The following is a 25,936-nucleotide window of genomic DNA, read 5'->3' as shown; positions in this document are numbered from 1 at the left end:
AATTTAACTAGGAGAGAGGAAAATTACATTGCATGAGCTTCCAAAAAATGGGGATTCATACAGAATAGTGACACGTGGCCAATGTCATTAATTATACACAGACTGTAAACTTTTTATCATATCCAACTTTTCTTAAGAGTCAACACGATCCATTCAAGAATTAAAATAAAGTTGCTATACATGCTTTTCCAGCCCTAAGAATGCGGAAGAGAAATTAGAATACAAAAGAATGGAGAAGAGGGCGTGGTCTCTGCATAGGAAACTTCACAACTTTCCTCATAACTGCTTGCTACATGCAGGATTTCAGACATAACGCTTATCCTTAATCTGTCTGGCATATAACTCTTGCTACACGCAGGATTTCCTGACATAATGCTTTCAATTTATGTAAATACCAACTGGCAACACAATCTCATCTGCCTCGAACCTGATCTCGGAAACAATTTAAATTAACAGATAAAGCAAAAAGAACTACAACTGTGCAATATTCAAATTAGGCAGCAATATAGATAATACAATCACAAAATCCAGGTACAACCAAGGAACTAGAGGTTCAGAAGCAAGAATTTATCGATTTAAAAACAGTTTTCATATTGCATACTTACACTTGACAGATGATGTACAGTTAGAACTCCTTAATGTTCCTTATTGTCTTGCCTTTGTTCTTGGGGCTCCAAGAGGAAGATAGATAACATCCACATCCTTAAAACCAAGCAAAGGAAGCAAAATAAGTCCCCAAGTTGAACACTTTTCTTTCACCATTTTTTAAAGACAATATACACATGATAATGGAGTTTGACATCTATATATCCAAAATATTCGTTTTATCCATGTTATGCTCTCAGATCGCGTGAGCCAACTATCAGTATTTCTACTATCAACTGCAAACTGAAATTGGCAAACTGCACACATGCATTATTCTTGCCAGGAATATTAAATGTGTACTATTAGTTATAGTTGTTCAACTATGGGGAGAAACAAACAATAATAACTTGCTCAGGAATACTCATGATTCCACTCTAATCTCAAGTCCCATAATTTGCACGGCCATGTTTAAGCAAACCAGAGATATCATCAACAATCTGAACACCTTTTTTTCTTTAGAAAAAAATAAAATCTTAAGCACCCTTTCAAGTGACTATGTTATTGTAATGTAGGACAGAAGTGGTTAGAAATCATGGCAACTTTGAATTAGTATGAATCTTTATATTGATGATCAAAATATGTGCATTTCAAACATAACTGGTAAATTTTAAAGCTTACTAAAGTTTGAAGCTTACGACAGAGTATCTGCAACATAAAATATCGGAAGCCTCCCAAGGCTGGCACCTTTCCATTTCCTTCTTTGAGAAAAGATTGCTTTCTCTGCCCCTGAGCTTGTTGCGGTAAGAACAAACTAAAAGAAAATTTGTTACCAACATTTACACAACCAAATTCTGGTAGCACATGGAAACTGGCAGGAAAGAAAAAAAAAAGAAAAAGAAAAAGAAAAAGAAAATTTTTACAACCATCAACGGAATTACAAGGCTGGGTTGAGGTGGACAGAGGAAGGGAGAGAGAAAGTGAGACATGAGAGAGGACATACCAGTGGAAACAGTATTGCCATGACCCCATAGCTCACAAGAGGTGAGAAAAAGAAAATAGCCAGGACACAAGGGCTTCCTGAATATAAATTAGAAGACAAAGCTGTAAATGTTTGCAAAAACCCAACCTTAGAATATAGGGAAAAAGCACGCACCATCTCCAAATAAGTTCCTACATGAGGTTGTAGATACTAAACATTGAGGAAACCCACTATTAAAATATAAATAATAAACTGATTTATCTCAATTAGCTGAAGTTTTTGAGATAATTGGTCACACAACTCAATTATTCCATCTGATATCAAAGTTCGAGGTAAAATATTCAAAACCTGGTTGCCTTATTTCTATTATGATTACTTTTAAAGACAAGGTGCAGTGGACCTGTTTCATCCATGCTTTCAGCCTTCAAGTAATTTTTTATCATTCTAAACTTTTGAGCAATCAGTCACATTTCTATATTATATCATACTAACATAAGGTCCTCATATGCTCCCACTAAATTAGGTCCTTGAGCCATTGGAAGCTAACTTTTGCTACCTTGTTGAGAGACAAACAGAAATAAAAAAAAAAAAAACCAATTGCTTATTATTATTGTTTTTTTTATAAGAAAAAAAAAGGCAAGTATCGCAAAGAGTCTTTGTTTTCTTTGAAATAAAAGGTATAAATTCATTCATTATACGCACCAAGAAGGTATAGCAACCCACGTACAAAAGTATTTATAATTCAATTAATATGCCAATTAAATCACCAAGATCCTCCATAGTTAGAATAGAATGACTCATTACAAAAAAACTTAAGGTTTGAAACCATCTCGCTCTAATCCTATCCATGTCCTCCTCCATCCCGTCAAATGTTCCCCTGTTCCTTTCTTTCCAAACAACCCAAAATATTGCCAAATGAATGAGCCTTAAATGTTTTTCTCCGACCAATAATACCCTTCCAAGCCCATAATTCATCTCTTACATTTCCAGCTAGAACCCGGCATATATCAATATCCCATAAGCCATCGCTCATAAACTATACGCTATGGGGCAACTTAGAAGAATGTGATCACAACTCTCTTCCACTCTCTTACAAAAACAACACTAATTAATAATGATCTAACCTTCTCATCAACTTATTGATGATTAGAATGCATCCACGGCTTGCTTCCCAAGCGAAAAAAGCTACCATTGGCAGCACATTCACCTTTCATAGTCTAAATGGGAAATTTTTCTTTTCTGGCTTCATTTTTAGTTAAATACCTGCAAAAAGATTTAACTGTGAAGTTTCCTGTTGAACTAGGAGTCCATCCAGGTTGATCATAGTTCTCAACGAGAGAAACAGAGCACATAGAGATCAAAAGTGACTCGTTCCCTGTATGCATCTTTCACCAGCATGTCCTTGTATCTAGTGGTAGCAAAAATGAGGGAACTTGTCTTTTAATACACCTCCATCGTTCCAAGCTGCAAAGGTAGAAGGAAAACCTCTTCCTGGCTCCATTCTCTATGATTCTAAGAACATCTTTAATTTCTCCCTCTAAAGTCACAGCAAAAGGCTTTTTTTTTTGTATCATCAAAAACCTTTTGGGTGATAAAAATAGCATGATTAAACCTTAAATAACCCGAAAAGATGATGGCAGATACCTCAAGCCATAGAGGATAATCACAAAAATGGGAGAGGGTAATGCATCACCTTACCAGAAGAACAGAAAAAAGAAAATATAAAAACAAGAGAACAGAAAGCCTTAACAGACAATGATCTCCCAATTCCTTCGCAAACTAGAGAGAGGCATATTTCTAAAAATCCATTTGCAAACTAGATAATGCCTCAAGACAGAATATAATTACAAGGATGAGAACGAAAAAAATTAAGAAAAAAGATGAGTACAATGCATCCTCATACTAGAAGGAAAAAAGGAAAGTTGAAAAACAAGAAAACAGAAAGGCCTCAAACATAGAATTGCCTCTCAGTTCCTTTGCATTAGATAATGACCCATCTCCAGAAACCCATGTATGTGCCTTCGCAAACTAGAATGTATCACACATTCATCTTGATTGTTCCTCAAGAACAAACGAAGACATGCATCTTCATGCAATGTTAGATGGCATAATGTAAATATGTGTACATTACTCACAAATATGCATTACATTCTCAGTATTAACTTTCTGTATATTTGACATCTTGCTCAAGTTTTGTCAGCATCCATTATGCTTCTTAACTTTAACATTCATGATATGGTCAAGAAAAATATGCTGAGACACCAGATACATGCATAATTTTCTGTGCCACGAATAATTGGGGTCTCAAATTTGACCCCTTGCTATTTATATTCAAGTTTATAAATGCTTTGCATACCTTAACCATCCAACTGTAATCTATTATACAGGAATTCGAATAATGAATGAGCCTTCAAGCAACATAAAAACAAATTCTTCCAGACGGATGGAATGCAATTTGAATGGAATAGAACAAGACTAAAAAGTAAATGATGTTAAATGATGTTCAGTTGGGTCATTTCAAAACAACCATGAAACCAAAAACTAAATGATTCTTAAGTTTCCTAAGATTTGGGAGGTTAAGATCAAACACTTAAATAAAAGCCATGCCAAGCGACTGAAACAACTCATCAACCAAACCAAGAAAACTATAAGGTGGAAGATATAGCACCAATCACATAAATACAAAGTGAACAACTACATACCAAAGCCAGCAAAGAATGCCCAATTAGATTCAAAGAAGTCCAGCCTTTTGTCCAGAGGCACCTCGGAGAAGTTCCATTTATACCTACCAATAAGCTCAAGAGCTAATATGTTACTATGTAGAAAACAGCAAGATTGAAAAGTTGAAAATAAAAAATTAAGAAAGTTAGTGCATTCCATCACATACTCATAACAGTAGTAGGCATACATCCAGGAAAGTAGGAGGAAATTAATTGTCTTCCCAATATATGGTAAAAATCCTGTAGCATACACCTGATTGTTATACACAAAAGGCAGTCAAATCTAGTATCAGAGAAGGTGCTTCAAAAAAATTTGATAAAAGATGAAATATCATTAGCAGGGAGGGGAAAAAAACGCAAAGGAGGACAAGCAACCCCCCCCAAAACAAAACAAAAAAAAAAGGTTGCAAAAGGAACATAATAAATACACTATTGATACATCATAGCAACCCAATTCCACTGGAAAGTTGATAAAGAAATTTCTGTAAAGAAATCATGGGCTTATCCCTAAGAAAAGATATTATAAGGATTCGTTAGCAAATAAAGTGTCTAGTAAGAATTGAAGACTGTATAGACACATATCATGATAACCTTATTTGTACATACTTATCATGTGAAAGCAACAATAATCTGAAATTTTAATACAGAAAACTGTCTCTCACCTCTAGGAAAAAAAAGCTCAAAAGTAGGACTGAATACACCTGCTCCCCTATTCCAACCATGATCCTGCAGAAAATTTAGACCAAAGGGAGCTTAGAAATCTCATCTGAAGCACAATCATTTTGGAATGATCGAAGCAGTACCCCCCAAGACCAGCAGGCTTGTTGGTATTTGTATTCTTTTGTGAGGTCAATGCATCATCTCCAGAGGGTTCCATAGCAGTCACCTCTGATTCCCCCAGTGCAGCAAATCCGTACTTAGCAATGTCGTTATACCTGAATTTGAGGTTTAAACGAAATAAAGGTATCACTAATCAACGAGTGACATCAAGGATATGAAAATTATTAATAATCTTTTTAATCGATTATATACATGTTTTGACTTGTTTACTCAGGTGGTGAACAGATTTACATGGAAGCAAATATGAAAAGGAACACATATCGTCATATGGCTTTCCTTGCCTAAGAAACTACATGGGGAAGAATCTTTGCTATAGGCAACATGATGTGATTAAGAAAGTAACTACATTTTTTCTCCACATTAAAGAGAAAGAACCCCAGGCCATATTTTTCTTTGGTGTCAAAGCAAGAAAGCTGTGGATCCAGCTTTCTTGATTAGCTAGGTAGTGAGAGGTTCAACAGCTAGTCAGTTTTAGGCATAGTAGGGTATGTGAGTGAGCAAAAATAATTCTAAAAGAAATTGATATTTCCGATCCTTTTGATGATTTTTTGAGTCTTATAAAGGAAAGTGGTGCACGAGCTTCTATGGTCATTTCCTCTCCTCTAGGTAGAAGTAGAGATCTTTCGTTTGAAGACCCCCTGTATTTTGTTTAAAGATCAAATGTCTTTTTTAATGCCAATAAAGTAATTTTCAAACTAATTTTTCATAGGATGATTTAGAAATAGAGGAAAGTTATGTGAGAAAGAGAAGAGTATAAGTAGCCAGGAGAATGCAGAAGATCAAAATGAAGAAATATAGGGAATCATATATTGAACAATATAGAGTTGACAGTACAAATAGAACAACAGACTCAGAGAAGTAAAATTAAACAAAACCTTAACAAAAGATATTCTGAATTCACCATTGTCTATCTAATTGTTTAATAGGCCTTTATATAGGCATTAGTTACAGCTAGTAGAAAAATGTTAAAATAACAAAAGAGAAAATCAAAAGTTTCTATGCTAAATAAATGTAAAATCAAACAGGATTCTGTTGTGACTAGAGTTTCTTAGTGTTTGGATTGTTAGAAGTGTGCTCCTTCCTTTGGTGATCTTGTCACTCTTGCCTATCTAGCATTCCACTTTACTACCATTTCTCTTGTTGAAATTCCTAGAGGTGTAGCTAGGAGAATTAAGAGGCTTGTGAAATTTCGTTTGATCAGGGTCTAACCATTCTAAGTCTTATGAGAAATTTCCTTTGATTAGGGCCTAACAAATCTCTGACTTAGTTGGGAGTTTCGTTGTTTGCCCAAATCTGACGGGGTTCTTGGTATTGATAATCTTTTTATATAAAATTTGTCTCTTTTGACTAAATGGTTACAAACATCTCCTTTGGAATCTAACTCTTTATGGAAGAAGGAAATTAAGAGCATTTTTGGTTTGTCATAGAACAGATGGGATTTCGAAGTAAATATTTGGAGGACATATAGAAGCCCATAAAAAGGTATTTCTAGCCTTAATGTTTCTTTTTTTCCGTTGCTCAAATTGTGATGGTTACTGTGGATGATGGTTAAGGTTTGAGGAAAACCCTTGATGAGGAATACTCTTCTAGGAGCATGTTTCCCTCCACTCTACCATTTATGTAGGCCCATCATCTCACTATTTCCTCTTTTTTGGTTCATTATAATAAGTCCTATTCTTTGGGCATGTCTTTTAGAAATCCTAATGACCGAGAAGCTAACGATATGACTTTAATTCAGCTACTTGATTCTTTTGCTCCTCTTTTCCCAATAACTCTAATTGTAGATTAGTCCTTTGGAACCTTCAGACATATATTCCTGCAAATCTTATTATGCTTTCTTGAGCCAAAACCCTACTTCTTGTAATAATATCTAAGATAAAAAGCTTTCTGAAGGTTCCTACTCACTCAAAGGTAAAGTTTTTTTTGCTTGGACTACGTTTTTGGCAAAAATGAATACGAACAATGGTCCAAGTTGCTGATGGAATCGTGCTTTATTTCCTGGGCTTATGTGATGTGCTTTAAAGCCACAAAGAGACATATTCACTTGCTTTTGGATTGTGATGTGGCATGGAGAATCTAGTGTTGGTTGGTTGATACTTCTAGTGTTCCTTTGATTTCTCCTATCACAGTTGAGGCCTTTCTTCTTCCATTCTTTTAGATTTGAAAATAAAGAAAAATGCTAAAGCCCTTTAGCATAGTGCACCTTTGCTTGGTTATGGGCAATTGCCTTGAGAGAAACAATAGAATTTTGAGGGAGCACTCTTTACTGTTTATACCTCTTTGAAAAAAGTTATCTTTCTTGGAGTTAATTTTGACCAAGACACATGAGCACTTTTAAAAGTTATTTTTGCCTTCTTTGGATGGAGGTAGGTTACCTGTTCTTTCCCAGTAATAGTTTATTTTTAAAAAAATAACAAGTGTAGAGTATATATTGATATCAGCACCAAGGGATGCCCATCCATATACAAATCAATTAAATTGTCACCTTTGCTTAGTTTCACTCGTAGAAACCGGTGCACGTTACTCACACACGCCAATCTAGGTGACCTAGGGCCATGGATCAATTGTCATTTCTCATTGAAAGTGTCAGAAGTTGGTGGATATACAGGGTTGACAGTGCATAAAACTATTTTGGCATGTCTAGAGATTTCCAATGATGTTTAGTCACGGAAGTTAAGCAAAAAGGGTGAGTGGCAATCTCTATTCTAGTAGATGTCACGGTGGTGGCTCAAGTGTGGAAGAGACTACTAAACGATTAAGTGTACTGGGGGCTTAGAGATTTTTTTCCCAATGTTTTTTTCTTTGGGAAGTGAATACCCTTTTTCAAGAAAATATTTCTTCATGGCAATATGTGGGAATTGTTTGTTTTCTCTTTTCTTTTGAGAATGTGTCAATTTAGCAAAGAAGGTGGGGATAAGAATTTATGCTTTGGTACCAGCTAACCTAAGAAAAGTAGTCTTGAAACTAAGTTGTCCGAAATAATCTAGAAAAAAGATGAAAGTTAACTAGGAGAATAGGGGTGGACTAGAGGAAATTTGAGATCAAGATGACGAAATATTACGAGAATTAGACTGTGAATAGGATATTAGACAGAACCATAACAATGAACACAGTAAGACAACAAGAAATAAAACTCTAACTAAAAAAGTTCTAATTCACACCTAACTATCTAATAGTTTGATGGCTAATAATTTTTACACTAACATCAGGTACAACTAGTAAGGCAAATATTAAAACAAGAAAAGAGAAAATCAAGAGTTTCTATTAAACTTAAAATCCACCCAAATAAGATAAATAAATTAAAGAGATACTAAATACTAATAATAGTTACAAAAGAAATTCTTTAAAATTCATTCCAAATTAAGATTTTCTTGTTCTGCATCAGCAATGATCCAGGGGCCTCAGATGTTTCGACACTTTTGTGTAAATTTTTATACTCAGGCAGAACCTTGGTTCATCGTGACAGAATTTATTTGTAACCAAAAACCCCACCAGAACTCTAACAGTTAACCAAAAGATGGAACAAAGTAATGTTAACTCCAACTCCAGAGGGATGTGCATCATTATAGCCTTTCTATTGAAGATACTGCTCACTTCTAGTAACGGGCATGGGGCAGGATTTGTAGAAAGTCAAAAGTTGCAAAACTAAATTTGGGTCTCTGATTCTGGGACATGATTTACATGAGTGGAATGATTTTGGGAATGTTTTTGATGTTTTAACTTAGTATAAATATTTTGAACAGGGGCAACACCCCCTTGGTGTTTATACATAATACATTCTTTTTTATCTCAAAACTTCTAGTTATGCATAGGCCAAAAGCATAACATGACAAACTACGAAGAAAATACTATAAAAAATAATAATACAAAGAACTGAAAAGAGCAAACAGTACCAGAGATTGCTTAGGATGAAGCTGAATATGTACAGTGGATAGAACCAAAATAACTGTAGGCAACAATGTAATGTTATTATAGCAGATGATTTTTAAAAACAAAATAAAAAAAGTGTAGTATGATTCATTCACAGACACCTACCTATACCAGATGAAAATTTAAACAGAAAATGAAAAAGAAACAAGAAGAAAGAAAAAAGAAGCATGTCCCTCAACTAATTATAAGTATACTGTCAGTACTCATCTACAAAAATGACATACAAACAGAGATCCTCGATGAATAGATACGTATACTCATAGGTAGCACCAGTTTATTTTAGATTACAGTCTTGTTGAGAGAGCTAAGATTTAGAGGGTGTTTTGCCTAGCTTAAAACATCAGAACTTTCAAGTTGAAGAGTATATAAATTTTCTCAGTAACTTATAAGCTATACAAGCTTATTTACAAATGAACCACCGAACCATTTCAGCTAATACGAGATTACAAGTTATTATGTGTTTGTTAAAAAAAATAACTAATTAGCGTTTCATTATGTCAAAATGACTTAAAATGTACAGCTGTATTATTTTTAATACATAAAGCTATCATATGAAGTTTTTTTATTAAAAAAATTAACTATTTACTTTCTAAATGACTTAAAACATTCATTATTCAAGAAACTGAAACATACAATTGGGAATTGCAAATAAACCTTCGAAAGATTTTCATTTGTAACATCTAATAATTGAAACTTCAGCCTTGTAAAGCTCAATATCCTTTTCCTTTTCAAGCTTCTTCCAACTGGGAAAGATGAAACACATCAGAGATAATGCATGTGATATCCACTTAAAAGAAAAAAAATATATAAGTAAATAAAATTTGGAGTTTGGATTTAGATGAAAGGAAATTTTCAAAAATTGGAACTTTTAATTAATTTAGAAACTTAAATGAAAATTAGTAAGAAAAAATGGAGTAAAAACATAAATAAGTGGAAGTGGAAGGAGGCAAAGGAAATCAAGAGAATGGAAGGCCCAAATCAGACCCCTTGAGAAGATCGGATGGAGGAGATTTTAAAAGAGAACGGATGGCCCAGATCAAGCTGGTGAGATCCAACAGCCAAGGAGATGGGTATATAAGAAAAGAGATTAGGGTTTTTCTTCATTTTGAGAGGAGAAGCCGAAAACGAGAGGAAAAAGGAGAGAGTCGACCGAGTGAGAGGGAAGAGAGGAGATCTGTTGAGGGGGGGAGGGGAGTCGAGAGAAAAAAAAAAGGAGAGGGAAGGAAGAAGGAGGCCGGAAAGAGTAAGGGAAAGGAGAGAAAAAGGAGGAAGGAGAAGAAAAGAGAGGAGGGGCCGAGCGGGAAAGAGAAGGGGAGACAAAGGGCGGCCGCCGCAAGGGAAGAAGAAAAGAAGAGAGGGGCGGAGGCGGGAGAAAGTGGAAGCCGAACCAAAAGGAAGGAGGAGGAAGAGGGAATGGCCGAGACGCCGTGCGACAGCGGAGACCAAGGCAAACGAGGTAAAGATTCGTCCTTTTCGTCTTTTCTTCCCCTATTTTCCTTTCAATCTATTTCTATTTTGCACTAACCGATTTTTTAGACGTAAAAATCATCATTCCAATCGCAAGCACGCAAGGGAGCCGCAGGGTGAACAAGAGGAGGCAAATTGGGAGCCAAGCCGAGGCCAAATCGCCCATGCTGAAAGATAAAACCGTTCTATTTTCGTGTTTTGGTGGTGGTTGAGCGGTGGTGGGGCGAGGCTAGTGTCAGGCTGGTCGCGCGGGTTTGGCCAGGCCACCCACCTGTGCGGGAACCGAGGAGGTTTCCTCGGGAATGGGGAAAGCCAACCCATGCAGGAAGCCGAAGGGTTTTCCCCGAGCATGAAAATCCGATCCACCATTTTGAGTTCCGATTCGCCGTTCGAAAAACTGAAAAATCTTCTTCTAAAAACGGGAATCCATTTCGCCATTCGGGAATGAAGATGGAGGCTAGAAAGAGGAAGGGAAAAGGGAGAAAAAGGAGGAAGGAGAAGAAAAGAGAGGAGGGGCCGAGCGGAAAAGAGAGGAAGGGTCGAGCGGGAAAGAGAAGGGGAGCCAAAGAACGGCCGCCATGAGGGAGGAAGAAAAGAAGAGAGGGGCGAAGAAGGGAGAGTGTGGAAGCAGAACTGAAAGGAAGGAGGAAAAGGGAACGGCTGAGACGCTGTGTGATAGCAGAGACCGAGGCAACCGAGGTAACGGTTCGTCCTTTTCATCTTTTCTTCCCCTATTTTCCTTTCAATCTATTTCTATTTTGCACTAATCAATTTTTTAGATGTAAAAATCACCGTTCCAATCCTAAGCACGCAAGGGAGCCGCGGGATGACCGAGAGGAGGCGACCGGGAGCCAAGCCGAGGCCAAATCGCCTACACCAACCGTTTTGTTTTCATGTTTTGGTGGTAGTTGAGCGGCGGCCCCTGCCAGGCCATCCACCCGTACAGGAACTGAGGAGGTTTCCTCGAGAATGGGGAAAACTGACCCATTTGGGAAGCCGAAGGGTCTACCCCGAGCATGAAAATCTGATCCACCATTTTGGGTTCTGATTCGCCGTTCGGGAAGCTGAAAAGTCTTCTTCAAACGGAAATCTGATTCACCATTTTCTGAATACAGATCCCAATAATTTCGGGTATTTCGTTGGGTGGTCGTCGGAACCCGTAATTTAATTAAACTAATTTTTAGTATTTCGAAATATTTTAATTAATTATATCGTGTCTACAGAAAAATTTGGACATTCAGATAGATCCGAAGAGACGCGTAGAAGAGTAAATATTTCTAAATCTCAACCAAGTTCGAATTTCGAAAAGTGCATTCATTTCATTAAATTATGAATTTTGAAATTTCAACGGACATTGATCCAATTTCGATGAAAAATAAAATCAAAATTATAATCAGTAAACCTAAACAATTGGAACCCTATGAAGAGACGAAAGCAGAAAACAGACCCAATGGACTGAAAATTATTTGAACTAATGAAATATGAAATTGAAAAAAAAAATTCTCAATTAAGGAAAAAATTGAAAAGGAAAAGAAATAAAATAAAAATGTAAAAAGAAAAAGGAAAAGAAATAATTGAGATTAAAAGATGATCATTTAAACAAATTGAGAATTTTGGAAAGAGAGGGAATGAGTGAATAGGGTAGGAACCCTAATACCTTCTCGTTTAGTTTGAATCGAGGAGGGGAATGTGTGTGTGTGGCTGGAGTTCAGGGGGCATAGTGAACCTGCACATGGATAAAGTCTGAAACTTAATTCACATGTGAACAAGCATTCGTGTGAGTGTGGGCCACCTAGCAAACATACCTGCTGTAGCTATTGTGTGATTTGTGTGTGCTATCCATACGATTAGGGGATCCATTTCGTCTTTCCTCGATGATGATATAAATGGCATCGCGCGATGAAACCTTAAAAATGACATTTCGAGTGTATAAGTGATCTTTAGTGTGTATGTGATTATGTTTCGAAATGATGAATAATATTCGAGTGGCCATTGTGTGATTTGTGTGTGTGCTATCCATGCAATTTGGGGATCCATTTTGTCTTTTCTCGATGATGACATAAACGGCATCGCGCGATGAAATCTTAAAAATGACATTTCGAGTGTATAAGTGATCTTCAGGGTGTATGTGATTATATTTCGAAATGATGAATGATATTCGAGTGTATCTGTGATCTTTTGTATGTGTGTGTGATTATGTTTCGAGATGATGAATGATATTCGAGTGTATCTATATTCTTTCAGAAGTATGAAAATATACATTTGAGATTTGTATATGATATTCGAGAGAATTCAGCAGATCGATCGATCAAGAACATGTGAAATAGTGAAAATAAAAAATGAATTTTGCACTGAAACATTTTTATTGATTTTGTTTCTTATTATGTGTTTTGCATGAAATTTTATCTGGATTGAGAGAATGGAAATACTTATTGAGTTGGTGAAATTCATTAAATTTCACCATGATATTTTTCAAAGGAAAATAAAGAGTCAGCCCGCTGGCAGACGAGTAGAACCCTGTAAAAAAGTTCTTATTTTTGTATATTTTGTACATATTCGAAAAGTTTTATTTTATTATATTAGATTCTAAATTCTAATCTCATGTTTGTATATATAGTTAATGTACATATCACATAAGATGTTAGGTTGTATTATATTTTTTTATTTATGTATGTATGTATTTTATGGGCCCACTATATAAAAATAACATAAGTAGGAATTACGCCTCATATCGAGTATCGGAATGTGACAATGCACTCTCTTAGTGCCAAACATACAAAGTTCCAACATGATGACGAACAGTGCCATGAGTATAATAGTCATAAATAAACTTATCATCATCACCGTACCATGAGTACAATAGTGGTAAATAAACTTATGAGATGTGAACGTATCTTCTAAAATGTATCATTTAAAGAAAAATCATAAAGGTAACAATACTGAGAGGTTGTTAAATAAACAGATTAAAATTGTTGATCAACATAATAAAGGTATTTAGCTTACAACAGTTACCCCCTACCAGCTGTTTAATATCAGTGTTATAACAGCTTTTTAAGCTCTTCATAATTGTCAATCACTTCACTAAAATGTTTAAGCTAATCGAGAGCTTATAAGTTCCATTTGACCAAAATCTGAGCTCAGTTAAATACCCTCTTAGACTTTAAAATCTAGAAACTACAAGATATGAAGCTTATAAGATCCCATAGACTGAAGATAGTATAATTTTGCAGATGATGCAATTAATGAAGGATTTTTTTTTCTTTCTTCAAACAAAGTGATCAAGAAATCTCCTATCGAAAAATATTGCCTGAAAAGGGGTAAAAACAAACTCCATGCTTCAACAACAAAAAGAACATCTTGTATCTTAACAATTATGAAACAAAAGAAAAGAGACAATAATGACCAGCTAAGCAAAAAAAGTTTAGACAAACATTACAGGAGCAAATGGGTTTTATGATACTTCATTTGCATTTAATTGTCCCTTACCAAACATAAAATTTATCCAATATCATTTATTCAATGAAGTAAAATGATCCAATTTCTTAATTCAAAAGCTATTTGGATAACATACTAGCAGGCCAATGGAAAGAGACCACATCAATCTTTTCTTTATAGTGTCTGTTAAAATTGAGTGCATGCAGCAATTACTATGATATCAATTGCATACTTACATAAAATAGTTGCACGAGCCCAAGACGTAACAAGTAATAAAATTTTAAAATACCACCAAGCGGACAGGTTTCTTGATCAGTGATAAGTGAGCACTGATGAGGCAGCATCCATTCTAGTGTTGGAATCACAACTGAGTTAAGGACAAATAGACTGCATGGAGATTATAATAGAGATATTCAAATCATTAGATCAAGAAAAGCATGATTTTGAGAGCACAACTCAACAACCATCAGAGGCATTCTTGCACATATAAACAGGGACCATTTTCAATTTAATATAGATAATGACGAAGCTAAAATTGATCATAAAAGTAAGACATATATTTACTAAAGCAGTAATACTAAAATTGTATTTGCAGGAGGTGAATGTCAGTCAAAATATCAACTAAACTACAGACTTATCTTCTCTCCACAAAGCATTGTCCTCTTGAGCCTCCTTGGAAAGGTTTGATGTTAATTCCAAAAGGAGGTTATCAGGGGGTCGGCTTAAAGGCAGCAAAGCTAGCAAAGAAAGCTCTGCCCTGAGACACTAGCCTTTGGCTTAAGCATTAATAGCTTTTAATTGTTATCTTATCAAAGTTATGAGATGTAAGGATAAAATAGAAGTTTCAGAGATCAAATAGAAGATAATAAAGTGAAGGATGTGGCCTTTAGGAAAGGGCACAAGAAGAGGAAAGAAAGACAGGTAAGGAGAGGTTATTCTGTAGATAGAATCATTAAAGAGCTCTGTTGGCAGTCTCCAATTTACAAATTATTGTACTGACTCAATCAACTCCTCCAGAAGGTGAGTAACCCTTTGAATATGAATACCCAGTTCCTTCAGTTAAAGCATTTCAAAGGTTTTCAATTATAATGGAACCTGATGCTATAAAGAAAAGCAAGCATTTCAACTATATTCATGAACCCTTCCCTCAAATCCTCCAAGTTTATATCCAATTCCAAATTGGTCCTCAACATGTATATTTCTAAACTTACGGACAAAACATTTCAATGCACTCTCAATAAAGTTTTAAGGATTAGATTAATTTCTAATAGAAGTTCTTTTGTTAGTCAAAATGCCATTTTAATTTGCTTTCTGTTGCTCTAATATAGTGGCAGAAAAACTGGAAGAGGAGGCCTACGTGGCAAGCATCCATGGAATCCGAGAATATGCAAGTCAAACTTAGGAAAGGGGTAGTTAAACCCCACAAAAGCCCTAAGTCATAGAACCTGACTCCTCGTCCACCTTCAATCGGTGAACCTCGGGTTTCTTGCATCCTTTCAGCTTCTTTGGTGGACAATTGGGAAGATTGTTTATGCACCATTTCATGTATTTAAGCTTCCATAGTATTCGAATATGGCAAATAATTTATCCAAAAGTATTTTAAACAGTCTCAATCTCTCTTGTTCTCTTTCACTCTCTCTCGGTGTTCTTCTCTCTCACCTTAGGAAAGGTGATGTCATCAATATATATATTACGATAATGTCATCAACATATATTAAGAAATGTGTAACTCCCCCTTTCTCTGAGTGTTTGGTGAAAAAAGTGTGGTCTCCTTGAGCCTATCTGTAGATACTTTTTTGTTACCAATCTTGTTTTATCTCTCAATTGTCTCATCTGCTTTATATTTGATGAGAAAATCCATTTGCATCCCACTTGTTTTTTGTCTTTTGCTAGATCCACTATTTCTCATATCTCATTCTTTTCAAGTATTTGCATTTTCATACTCATAGTGTTTTTCCATTTTTCCCAAGATACTGCCTTGGATATTGTTTTAAGAATAAACTCACTATTTAAACTTGTGAGAAAATTTCTGAGTTGATGAATATTTATCAAATGATACAAATTGTGATAAATGATACAAAAAGTGTTTAGTGCATTCTTTTGTATCTTCACAAAGTGCAATAGATATATCATTATTAGAGAATTGTATAAGTTTTTTGAGACTTAACTCAGTTCCAAGATCAATGTCAAATTCTTGGACTTCTTTTTTTTTTTCTTTTGAAACAACACCTTATAAAGGTATCATTAAATATATGCACCAAGGCGTGCAAACCCATGAACAAAATTATTTAGAAACCAGTAAGGATATCAACAATTTCTCCTCAATCTTCATCATTCAGTACAATGGTTGACCTAGAAACAAAAAATCAAAGATATGAAATCACGTCTTGTAACTTCTGAACACCTCATCCATCCCTTCAGAAACCCTTCAATTTCTTTCCTTCCACAAGACCCTAGAATAAGCCCCAAACAATTTTTCTGCTTTGTTAAACTCATCCAAACTCATAGTTCATCATTCATTGACCCAGCCATGGCCCAATTAATGCCCAACCATAAGCCAAAGACCACAAGTTGTGCTGGATGGGACACCAAAAAAAGTAAATGATTAAATGCCTCCTTCGTCATCTTACACAAGCAACATCAATCACTCGTATCTTTCATCTCCTTTTTAGCTTGTCAATAGTCGATATACTTGCCTCCCATGTGAAAAATATTATCTTAGGAGGTGCTTTTACCTTCCATATATGCCAATAAGGAACTTGCTTTGGCTTAGTATTCGGCATCTTCCTCCTTATATGCACTTGAGAAAACATTGAGTCTAATATGATAATAAAGGTGCTTTTACCTTCCATATATGCCAAGAAGGAACTTGCTTTGGCTTAGTATTTGATATCTTCTTCCTTATATGCATCTGAGAAAACCTAGAGGCTAATATGATTTCTTGAGATGATGGATTTTGAAGGTTTTCTTGTGGTGGCAAATTTTCTTATGGGTTATGGACATTCTTTTCTAGTATGGTTTTGAAGTTTATGACAATGGTGGTATGTTAAAATCCATTACGAATTCTATATTATTATCTTCCAATATACGCTCCCCTAAAGATAACATTAGATGAAGTAGAATTCTTATTTAACAAATGTGACACTTGAAGATAAAGAAAATTTTTATATGAGTAGATGGTAATTTTTGTACTCTTTTTGAAATGAGTACCCTAGAAAAACACATTTTATGTCTCAGGAAACAAATTTTCTTCATTTGTGAGAATGAATATGAAAAATGGCAACACACTTAAATATTCGATAGACCAACTGATTTGCTGACACTTACTGATGGATAAAACTACCGAAGTGTTTCAATAGGACTTTTTGAAATTAAGAATACTTGTAAGCAAACGATTAATAATATTGGTGGCAGTAAGAACAGTTCCAACCCAATATTGTTTTGCAATGTTTTGGAAGAGAAAGCTCTGGTAGTGGTTAAAGGTGACTATCTTGGCATTCCACTATCTTGTTCTATTGTGGGGTGTGACCATATGATGATTCATAAAGGATTCATTCTTGATAGAAGAATGAGGAAAGTGTTTGATTGAAAAAATTTTAACATTGTCAATACATAGATATCTTTATGAATGTTCTAAATCAGGTTTTTATTGTATTGTAGAACTGAGATATGATATGTTCAACATCATATTTAGCTTTAAACAAAAATAGTCAAATGACTCTAGTGAAAAAATCAATAAATAACACAAACCATAGAGTACTAGAAATATTAGGTGTGTGAAATGGGTCCCAAATATGACTTTTTTTAAATAAAAGTATGTGTGTTGCCTTTACAAAAGATTTACAAGCTAAGGGTCTGAAACCATTTATTCTAAAAAGATCATACCCTTCTGTATCCTCAACCCCCTCAAAGCCCTTTTGTTCCTATCTTTTCACACAACCCAAAAGATAGTAAGCGAAATAACCTCAACATGTTTCCTCCTACTACCCAATTCCTTTTAAGTCCAAATTTGATCTTTCATGGAATTTGAACACACCCAACTGATACCAAGAGTGCTATAAACCATGGACCACAACTTGGGAACGACTGGACACCATAGCAACACACGATTACAGCGTTTTTTTGCAAAAATAGAGGCGCTGACCAAAATCTTACCCCCTTCTTCTTTACTTATCTGTAGTCAGAATACATTCTTTGCTAGCCTCCAAAGCGAAGAAGGAAATGCATGGTGGAATATTCCCCTTCCAAATCTGCTTGTACAGAATAGTATAATCAATGTCATCATGTTTGTTAAGCTGTCTATAAAAGGATTTAATAGTGAATAGCCCATCCTTTGTTTGATTCCACATTGAGATGTCTCTACAATCATCAAGAGTAACTTGGGAAAAAAATTTGAGTAATCACTCATATTTCCTAATCTCTCAATCGTTCTGATGTCTTTGCATTAACACTTGCCACTCACTCGTCCTACCACCACTCTCTAACACTACATCACATATTCTAATCGCTTTTTGCCAGTCTATCGCATAAATTCAAGAAAATTGTTCCCTGAGGGGCCCACCCTCTAGCCGCAAGTCCTCCCACAATTTAATCCCGTCCCCCTTCCCAACCTTCCATCTGATATTCCTTTGAAAATGGTCTTTGCCCCTGCTGATTTTTTTCACGTGGTCTCGAGCTCAACCTTGTAAATTACCTCTTGTCAACCATATCGTACTTAACTGTAACCACTCTACTAAAGACTGAATACCCAGACCCCCAAGTGCAATCGGTTTTTTTAATTCACTCCATGCAATCAAGTGATACTTCAAGTATTTCTCTATATCTTCCCAAATAAATTTACATTGAATAGCCTCTAGTTTTTTGGCCACATTCATTGGAATAGTTAATAAGGACATGAAATAAGTTGGAAGATTACTCAATATACTTTTGATTAGTGTAAGTCTCCCTCCCTAGATAGAAGGGTTCTCTTCCAACCAGCCAATCTCTTTACAATCCTCTCCACTATTGATTCCCATGTCTTCGCCTCTTTAAACCTATAATGAAGGGGAAGCCCCAGATATTTAATCAGTAAGGTCGTAAGTCTACCACCCAAAGCACTCGTCAAATTGTTCGAGTCCTCTACATTCCCCAATCCCAATATTTTAGACTTTGTTAAATTAATATTGATACCAAACATCTTTGTGTATAATAATATTTTTCTTTTATTTCAAAAAAAAATATTGATACCAAACATAGCTTGAAAACTCATCAAAACACACTGTATGTTGAGCAAGACTCTTCTCTGAGGTTTATAGAACAACAATACATTATCAGCAAAAAACAAGTGATTCATCTCCTCTGCCTGTCCACCAACCCCAATCCTCAAACCACTAAATAGTGTACAATCTCCAACTTTTTAATTAACACTATTTAGTGATTCCATAACTATAATGAACAATAACGGCAAAAGTGGATCTCCTTGTCTCAACCCTCTTGAAGCCTGAAAAAAGGTCAATGCACGATCATTCACAATTACAGTGAAAGAAACAAAAGTCATAGAAGCTCTAACCCATCCTCCTCTCCACTTCAACCCGTAACCTAGCCTCCCAAGCATGTAGTTAACAAACTCCCAACTCACATGATTATAGTTCTTCTCCATATCAAGCTTACATAGAACCCCCTCTCTCTCTCTAAATACCATTTTATCTATCACTTCATTTGCTATCAACACAACATCAAGTATTTGTCTACCAACCACAAAAACATGCCGACTCTCTCAAATTATCTTACTCAAAACAGATGTCATTCTCCTAGTTAGGACTTTAACTATCAATTTATAAACATACTCCACTAAACTGATAGGTTTAAAATCCCTAATGTTGTTGCCACTACGTTTTTTAGGAATAAGCACCAAAAAAGGTGTTGAGAACTCTTACAAATTTTCCTAAATCATAAAAAATCGTGGAATATATCTATAATATATGTTTTCATGATTGGCCATCCGGACCCGGGACTTAGTCCCCTTTACACATCATCAGACTCTTATATATCTTTTTTTCTGAAAAGGCCTTCTCTAACATATCCTTCTACGGAACATCTAGTGGCGTGAAACATAGACCATCCAACTTTGGTCTCCTGCTCATTTCCTCATGATATAACTTGCCAAATATGCCTTGGCCGCCTCTTTAAGTTGCTTATTACCACGAACCATTTTACCATCAATCTCCAAGGATTCCACACAATTCATTCTCTAGTGGTGACTAGCCATACAACAAAAATATTCCGCATTCCTATCCCCCTCCTTAACCCACCTAGATCTGAATTTATACTTCTAAGCAATCTCCTTCATCTGGAGTCTAGTGGCAACTTCAACTTTTAGTTACTCTTTTCTAACCATATCATCCCCAATAAAATTGCCCTCCCCCTCTTTCCTATCTAGCTCCTCAATCTCATCATAGAGTGGCTTCAACTCCATCTCATATCTGAACTCCTCCTCCTCCTTGCTCCATTTATTGATCTCTAGTTTAACATATTTCAATCTTTACACCAATATAAAACTTGTCTTGCCTTCTGGATTAGCACCACACTACTCGTTTACCCTATCCCAAAATCTATCTACCTATAATCACTTGTCTTCAAGTCTGAAGTAGAACCCCATCTAATGTCGTTTAAAAACAAACAAATAGGAAAATGATCATATGTTAATTTTTATACCTTTTTCTGACACAGTTTCTCCATTATATTCTGAACATAAATAGAATCAAGAATCTGTCAATCTTAGATTACGATGGATTGATATTGATTTGACCACGTCCATTCAACCCCACTAATAGAAGATCAATTAACTAAAGTCAACCCACAATGTCTTTAAATTCATCGGCATAGCTTTGTGAAAAGTGGTCCCCTAATCTCTACCATCTCTGCACCACCATATTAAGATCACAACCCACCACCCATGGCGCCTCCCACAACTTCCTACATGTCTCCATATCCCCCTATAACAGCCTCTTCCTCCCTTCACCCCTGTTATAGACACCAAAGAACACCGACCTGAACCTACTGCAATAGCCCCTGAATAGGCATGAGACAATGCAATTTCCCAATAGAGTTTCCTCACAAATCCACCAATCCTCCTTACACAGGATAAGGATGCCCCCAACAGTACCAATAACAGGTAAGGATCTCCACCCCAATGGCTTACATCTCTAAAGACTCCTTACAACTCCCTTCGAATAGTTTCCATTTTGGTTTCTTAGAAACAAACAACATCAGGCTTTCACCAACCCAGACAACCCCTAATATCGAGCATCTTATTGATATCATTGATATCCTTAACATTCCATGATTCAATGTTGTCAAACATCATCATTTTCCAATCCTTCCCCTCCTCTCACCTTTTCACGATCCATCATAGTTCACAGTAATAACCAGTCTTCTAAGCTCTCTTGGACCCTCAGCCCCTTGTCTCCTATTCCCTTTTGCCTTTCCTCTCACCTCCCTCTCTTTTGATTTCCTCTTCTTCTCTAATTCCCTAAACAACTTTACCACTTTTCCTTCTAACCCTTCAAAGGAAACTCCCACCATACCACACAATCGTTGTACATTTTTCAACACCCATATCGAATCTTCCTCAACTGATAGTATAGCCCTCCCTCACTCCTTCACTCGAAAAATCATATTCATAATTGCCCTCCAGCAAGCCCCCACAACCATGTTCCTCCACACAATCGGCATCAAAAATCAGCATTATGTCCAGTGCTCTCTCTGATGAATCCAGAACCATCACACCATCATCATCGACCACCACCAACAGCCTTGATTCCAACTCCTCAAGTCATTGAATCACATCCCTCGACACTCTACTATATTCTGAAAACACTTCCGAATTTTGACAAATCCCCTCCATGCGCTAGTGAGCAATCGGAACCCGACCATCTATACACCTCTCTCCTCTATATTCTATTGTAAACCGACCACTCTTTCTGTGTCGAAATCGTCGCTAACCTCCGTAACCACCACCTCTCTCTTTTCTGCCCGTGCGTTTCTTCTTATTTCAGCAAGTAGGGTTTCATTTTGGTGTTTAGGTTTTCGGGTAAACCTTTCTGCTTAACCCCAGCCTGCTTACTAAATTCTACTCGAAACCAGACTCAATGTTGTCTCAAAATAGGCCCATTTCTCTATCTTCCAAACTCAGCCATGTTTACTCTCCTGCCCAAATCAAATCCGATTTGTTTCCCTTTAGCTTTAACACGACCGGATTCACTTTCTAGATGGCCCAACTTCATCCACCCATTTCTCTTTCTCGGCCCAAACCGTCTACCCGCTCCATTGCCCCTTCTTATCACAATCTTTGTCTCCTGATTGGCCCTACCCAATTTATCCAGCCCGTCTAAGTTTCTACTACCAGCCTCTCTCTTCTCTGAGCCAAAAAATGGTTTCCCTTTGCGTTTCATCCAACATTTTAAATTTCAAAACAAATGGATCTTGACTTGAGTTCAAACTTTTTCTTTTCAGCCTGATATAACGATTGCGCCTAAGATTTCATCATCGCTACAAATGTGGCTCTCCATGCCCTCCCAATGCTCACCATTAGCTCCGCCTTGCATACCGGGCAGCATACCCTTCCACTCTATCCATCTTCTCCCCAACCATTTCTCCCTCATGATCTGCAGCCACCACTCTCTCTTTCCTCTGCAATTTCCTTTTACCAATTCGACCCCACCACCTCATGAAAAACCACCATCAATATCCACCACCCATCTCCAGGACCTTCTGGCAAAAAAGTTCTTCTAAACCTCCCTCCCTAGTTTACAGAGAATACCAAAAACCTCTCTCTTTGGTTTCGGCTTAGCACTATCCACAAAGTATGGGTGTTCTTTCTCCAACATCTTTCCCATGTCTTCCCCTTCTTAACCTAGAAAAAATCTCTGAAACACTGACGGATCCACTTTACCTCCTCCTCCCTATAAAATATTGATCACCTGGATCCTCTCCTATTCTCTGAAAATCTAATACTATCCTACCCAATCCCTTCCTCTATAATGTCAAAATATTTTTGTTTGATGGCTAGAAATCTCCTGTTACCAACCATCGCTAAGTTTCTGTTACTGGCATCAATACATCCGCTTGACACTATTATTCAACCAACAATCTCGCCTACGACCATCTCCACTGTAACCCTAACTACACAATTCCACTCATTTTAGTCCCCAAATAGTATAGTGCATTAATTAAAATAGAACTAAATTGTATTTATTACTAATGAAAAATAGCACACGCTTATGTTTTGCAAACTAATATATATTGCAATGTAAATTTTCATATTCTAAATTCTTAAATAACGAAAGAAACATCACTTTTAAGATGAAGAATGATAGATGCCTAATCTTTTATGGTGAAACCAAATCTTGTGTGTGAGATCGATAGCAATAACAAAAAAGGATCCCAATGTGTATCTAAGTATTAAAGTCCGTTTCTGACTTCAATACGTCTAGTCATCTTCCGCGAATTCAGTCTTAGAAGTCACAATAAGAAAAGTATAATATTGCTTTGCAGTTTAAGTCTTATGATAATTACTTACTGACACAAGATTAATACATAATTTGGGGACATGTAATATATTTTTCAAGACAAAGGTAAGGTTAAGCTTAATGTCGTCCTTACCTGTAAAAGTATTGAGGGAACCATCTGCAATGACAATTCTTTTACTACTTTGACATGGAATGTATATATAAAAATTTTAAAAATATTGATACTATGGTCTATGACTCCTGGTCTATAATTTAAGAGTTCTCAAAAAATTTATCTAAGACATTTATTTCTTATGAGGTAGAAGTTATATCTGAGTATGCCAATAAATCAATACTTGTTTGTTTCTCTAGAGACTCAAGTAGTGTCCTTAATCTTTGAATCTCCGCTTTGAATTTACTAAGATTTGAAATTTTCATGTTGAAATTTACTCCAATAATTTGGCTGCGTGAGGAAACATTGATTTTGTATTGAATCAATTCACTAATTCAACTCAGACCAGGAACTCATTGAGTCAACTCAGTAATTCCACCTTAACTCAGCTTGCCTTGGATTTGGACAAAAGTTGCGACAAGGATACCAACAACTAACACGCATGCATTTCTACTCAAAGGGTTGCAATAGAGATAAGCTTAGGATGGTGCCTATGGCGAGTATAGCGACTTGGAACTATGACAATGAAGGGAGAAGCAGCAACTTCTAGCGCCGACTACAAAGGCCAGCTAGTGGTGGAGCTGGTTAGTCCTATGGTGCCTGGCGATAAGAGGTGGCGGCCAGTTATGAAGGCAGACCTCTTTTAGGTTTTTTTTTATTTGATAATGGAGGCTGAATAGAATTTGTAAAATAATTTCAGAATTTCTTAACCTAAAAGCTCTAATATCATGTTAAAAATAATTTTTTGATTTATACGTATTTTATTGAATATTAAAACCTACTATATACAAGTTTCCAGAACAAAAAGAAAATAAACAATTAATTACAATGGTATAATTTACCTTTATACCCTGATTTACTTTTTTTTTAACATTATGATTTACTTTCTTTCTAATATTTTGATTTATTTTCTCTTTAACATCTTGATTTACTTTCTTTTTAATTCTCTAATTTACTTTCTCTTTAATACTTCAATTTACTTCCTTTTTAACACTATTCAAAAATTTGAATCTAAAAAACTAGTATGAAACTATTTCAAAAGCACATGACAGAATATGTTTATTAACCAAATATATCTATAAGGTCTAACATCTCCCCCTCATTGATGAGATAATGACGCTTATTACCTAACAAAAAAATATCATAACATATTGTCAAATAACAACATAATTTATGATACTCCGTCCGTCATTGTGAAAAATAAGAATGCAGGGAGATAAAGAATTATCTTAAAAATTTCCTTTGGGCATTATTGGTACAAATGATTCACTTTTATAGAATTCATTTCAATTTAATTTTGCAAAATTATTTCTATTTAGGATACCCTGCATGAACTTCTGTGAAGACGAAAACCAAACCAATAAATCACCCTCTCTTTTAAGCCATCATACTTCATTTATGAATTCCATCAATTTTGATAAGACTCTAAATACATATTCCCAATTCCACTTAATATCTATTTAAAATTGAATTTTCATATTTTTTTTGTCTGAAGTAAATAAATTTGCAAATGAAATCCAAACAACAGTTTATATTTCCTACCATATCCGCGATTTCTATCCTTTTGGTTTTGTTATCACGAATTCCTTTTAGGTTATGCAGGTTATTTTCCTATTTAGTTTATACAATTGGTGCCTACATAAAAGAAAACACAGTTGTAACCAACAAATTATACTCTTTCAATGCAAAGGGTAACACTCTTGCCAAGAGCAACATTTCAAAAAATTTCTATTTTTTTGTTTACCCGAAAAATCAAAATCCAATTAATTAATCAATATCATACAAGACACAGTACCAGTTCAGATCGTTAAAAATTACCTTCCTAAGAAAATCAAACCGTTCAAGAGAAAACACTGTGCTGTGCGCATTAAAAGCGTTCTGGACCTGAAGTAAGAACCGAGAAAGAAGGAGAAAGCAAATGAGAATCTCGTAAAGAGGAACAAACATAATCAGTAAACAAGGCGTGTAATTAATTAGAGAAAGAGATAAGAACCGGAGGCAGAGAAGGACGACTCTGTGTAGACAGCAAGCTTCCCTGAAACCCTCAAGCCATAAAAACGACGCTTGCGTCGATTTTGCTTGTATTACTTTCACAAAAGGCTGTGAATTTTCCATTGCAGAAGAAAAGAGAGGAAAGAAATTTGATGAAGAAAAGTGTTTGCTTCACCCAGAGGGTCAGTCTATCAACCCTAATCAGAATGAAGGACCTGTTTGAATTTGATCATAGGTTTCTGTTGGGACAAAGTTGGGAGCTTTTCAAAAATGTTATATTAGTGGTGTTCTGGACATAAAAATATAACTTGGAGGGTATTTTCGCCAA

The 25,936-nt window shown here is 35.8% G+C and overlaps 1 protein-coding gene across 11 annotated transcripts; it reads right to left on the bottom strand.

Annotated features, from left to right (window-relative positions):
* Positions 1-35: 35 nt before the first annotated feature.
* On the bottom strand, positions 36-25,889 carry LOC110817391 (etoposide-induced protein). 11 transcript variants are annotated; one of them, XM_022045898.2, is made up of 13 exons: positions 14,193-14,332; positions 12,327-12,427; positions 12,179-12,247; positions 9,688-9,797; positions 9,018-9,070; positions 5,088-5,219; positions 4,947-5,010; positions 4,452-4,524; positions 4,267-4,368; positions 1,586-1,662; positions 1,281-1,396; positions 606-702; positions 36-427 (listed from the first exon to the last, which is right to left on the bottom strand). In XM_022045898.2, coding segments are annotated over exons 1-12 (966 nt in total). In that variant the 5' UTR covers positions 14,195-14,332; the 3' UTR covers positions 36-427; positions 606-635. The 11 variants fall into 11 exon arrangements, 8 of the variants coding, with proteins under 8 accessions (XP_021901590.2, XP_021901594.1, XP_021901595.1 ...); XR_015817146.1 differs by lacking the exons at positions 9,688-9,797; positions 12,179-12,247; positions 12,327-12,427 and adding exons at positions 25,435-25,500; positions 25,610-25,889 and having other exon boundaries at positions 1,264-1,396; positions 4,267-4,349; positions 4,452-4,537; positions 14,193-14,343; XR_015817145.1 differs by lacking the exon at positions 14,193-14,332 and having other exon boundaries at positions 1,264-1,396; positions 12,327-14,186.
* Positions 25,890-25,936: the final 47 nt, after the last annotated feature.

Source organism: Carica papaya, chromosome 2 (assembly GCF_054855325.1).
Source record: "Carica papaya isolate Zhongbai chromosome 2, ASM5485532v1, whole genome shotgun sequence".
Lineage (NCBI taxonomy): Eukaryota > Viridiplantae > Streptophyta > Magnoliopsida > Brassicales > Caricaceae > Carica > Carica papaya.
The sequence above is the reverse complement of the archived record's forward strand: the minus strand, read 5'-3'. Positions and strand labels throughout refer to the sequence as shown.

What these genes read in the sequence shown, in the direction of transcription:
- LOC110817391 (XM_088213663.1), bottom strand. Translation starts at nt 12,783, where the DNA reads ATGTATATTTTCATACTTCTGAAAGAATATAGATACACTCGAATATCA. An exon ending in GATTCAAACTAAACGAGAAG is followed by an intron (nt 9,798 to 12,178) that starts GTATTAGGGTTC and finishes CATCTTTCCCAG; the next exon opens with TTGGAAGAAGCTTGAAAAGG. An exon ending in TGGCAATACTGTTTCCACTG is followed by an intron (nt 1,397 to 1,585) that starts GTATGTCCTCTC and finishes ATTTTCTTTTAG; the next exon opens with TTTGTTCTTACCGCAACAAG.